This window comes from Bombus impatiens, unplaced genomic scaffold, assembly GCF_000188095.3.
Source record: "Bombus impatiens unplaced genomic scaffold, BIMP_2.2 scf_0248, whole genome shotgun sequence".
NCBI classification, from domain to species: domain Eukaryota; kingdom Metazoa; phylum Arthropoda; class Insecta; order Hymenoptera; family Apidae; genus Bombus; species Bombus impatiens.
The window spans coordinates 1,249,043-1,250,629 of NT_176667.1; the positions used below are offsets into that span (position 1 = coordinate 1,249,043).

The window sequence follows — 1,587 nt, forward strand, 5'->3', positions numbered from 1 at the left end:
GGCTCGTGGGGTCCAGCGGCTGTCCGCTCGTGGGGGGGTCCGCGCCAAGGGAAGTTTACCAGGTGAGGATGGTCTGTATCTCCACAATAAATCAATCATCTTTTAACATTATTTTCATACGCTATTTTTCTCTTTATATTTCTATCATCACTTTTATCAGTATTTGCTAATAGCCATATGCCTGTTTCCTATCCATCATTCCCCCCCCCCTTCTTTTTTCTTCTATTTTGCTTTCTTTTCTTCACGCTTCCTTTCACCTTTCACTATAGTTCTTTCTTTCCTGTTCTTTATTTTTCGTTTTCTATTATCAACTAAAAGTTCTACTTTTTAATCACGTCTCATCATGTGTGTGCGAGAATCAATAGACATTTTCATCTAAGCTTCTTCCGATCATCGTTCGAATTTTGCATCGCGTATTGCAAATTAGTAATATTCTCGTAAAAATCTAATTAATTATATTTACTCTTAGTTTGCTTTACCTTCTTTTACTTTCCTTTATGCGACATTTAATCCTTTCTTTTCTGTACTTTCTACTACTATTTCGTTTCCTTTTGTTTATTCGATGGGTATAGTTTCAATGGAAAGTCATGACGAATCAAATCGGTCAAGTGTCAAACATTTGATGAGATTGTTCTAACGTATTTGGGAAAATGCGAGTCCGATAAAATTACGCGTCCATTGAAGCTATAGTCTTAAACAGTTAGTTGTATTTCATTCCTTACATTTTTCTTTTAAATCTTCTATTTTTCTATTTTTTTTACATTGTAGTGGCTGAATGAAATGTAAATGCGCAATGATCACAATCGATCGGTCGAATATTTTAAAAAGTGCAGTTGTTACATTAAATCGAGTAGTTATTACCGTGTTATACTTTGATTTTCTTTGTAATTGTCATTTCTACTTTAAATCAGAGCGATACGAATTCCAGTCCTCCAATTCCGGATAGATCGTTCAAAACGACGAGAATCTATTTGTTCTCGAGATAATATCCACTTTCGGTACGCGTTCAATCGTAATATCTCCAAATATCTGACATTTTCCCAAAGTTAGAATCGATTAACTGGTTTTCTTCCAATCAACGTCATATGTTTCCCATAGCACTAACTTTTAGTTACGTTCTTCAGTCACTTCGTTGATATATCGAACGATCAATAACACTCTGCAGAATATCATTCGGTTGTATCATTGAATAGATTGCTTTGTTCAGTTTTATTTTACACATTTAACAGTCCAGTCTTGGCACACGTACTCATGCGATTCGAACGAGCGATTCGAAACAATGGCAAAACGGATACATGCGTGCGTGAGTGCGAGCGTGTGTGTATGGGCGGGAGAGATTGTGTTGTCGCAGTTGAAAAGGTTCGAGACAAATGTTTATCGCAATGAGAAAATTTAATTTGACAGAGATCTGTTTGTTTCTTTGTACAGCAGGTAAACGAAAATTTGACGGGGGTCACCAGAACCAGGGGGAATCTAAGCGTCGCTTCCAGAGCAACTGGGGAAACCAACCCCTCGCCCAACAACCACTGGGCAATGCGTACGGATTGGCGAGTGTGAATGGTGGCAGTGGTGGTGGTGGCGGCGGTG

General features: G+C 38.2%; 1 protein-coding gene across 15 annotated transcripts in view; it reads left to right on the forward strand.

The window, feature by feature from the left end:
• The window catches only part of LOC100749796 (heterogeneous nuclear ribonucleoprotein R), a 26,197-nt gene that overhangs the window by 20,290 nt on the left and 4,320 nt on the right, over positions 1-1,587 (forward strand). For 6 of the 15 annotated variants that reach the window (XM_024366850.2, XM_024366852.2, XM_024366851.2 and 3 more), the window contains 2 exons: positions 1-71; positions 1,429-1,587. In XM_024366850.2, coding sequence (XP_024222618.1) covers positions 1-71; positions 1,429-1,587 — 230 coding nt within the window. Of the gene's footprint in view, positions 72-1,428 lie in introns of those variants that run through there. The other 9 variants (XM_024366869.2, XM_024366854.1, XM_024366855.1 and 6 more) reach the window with 9 other exon arrangements.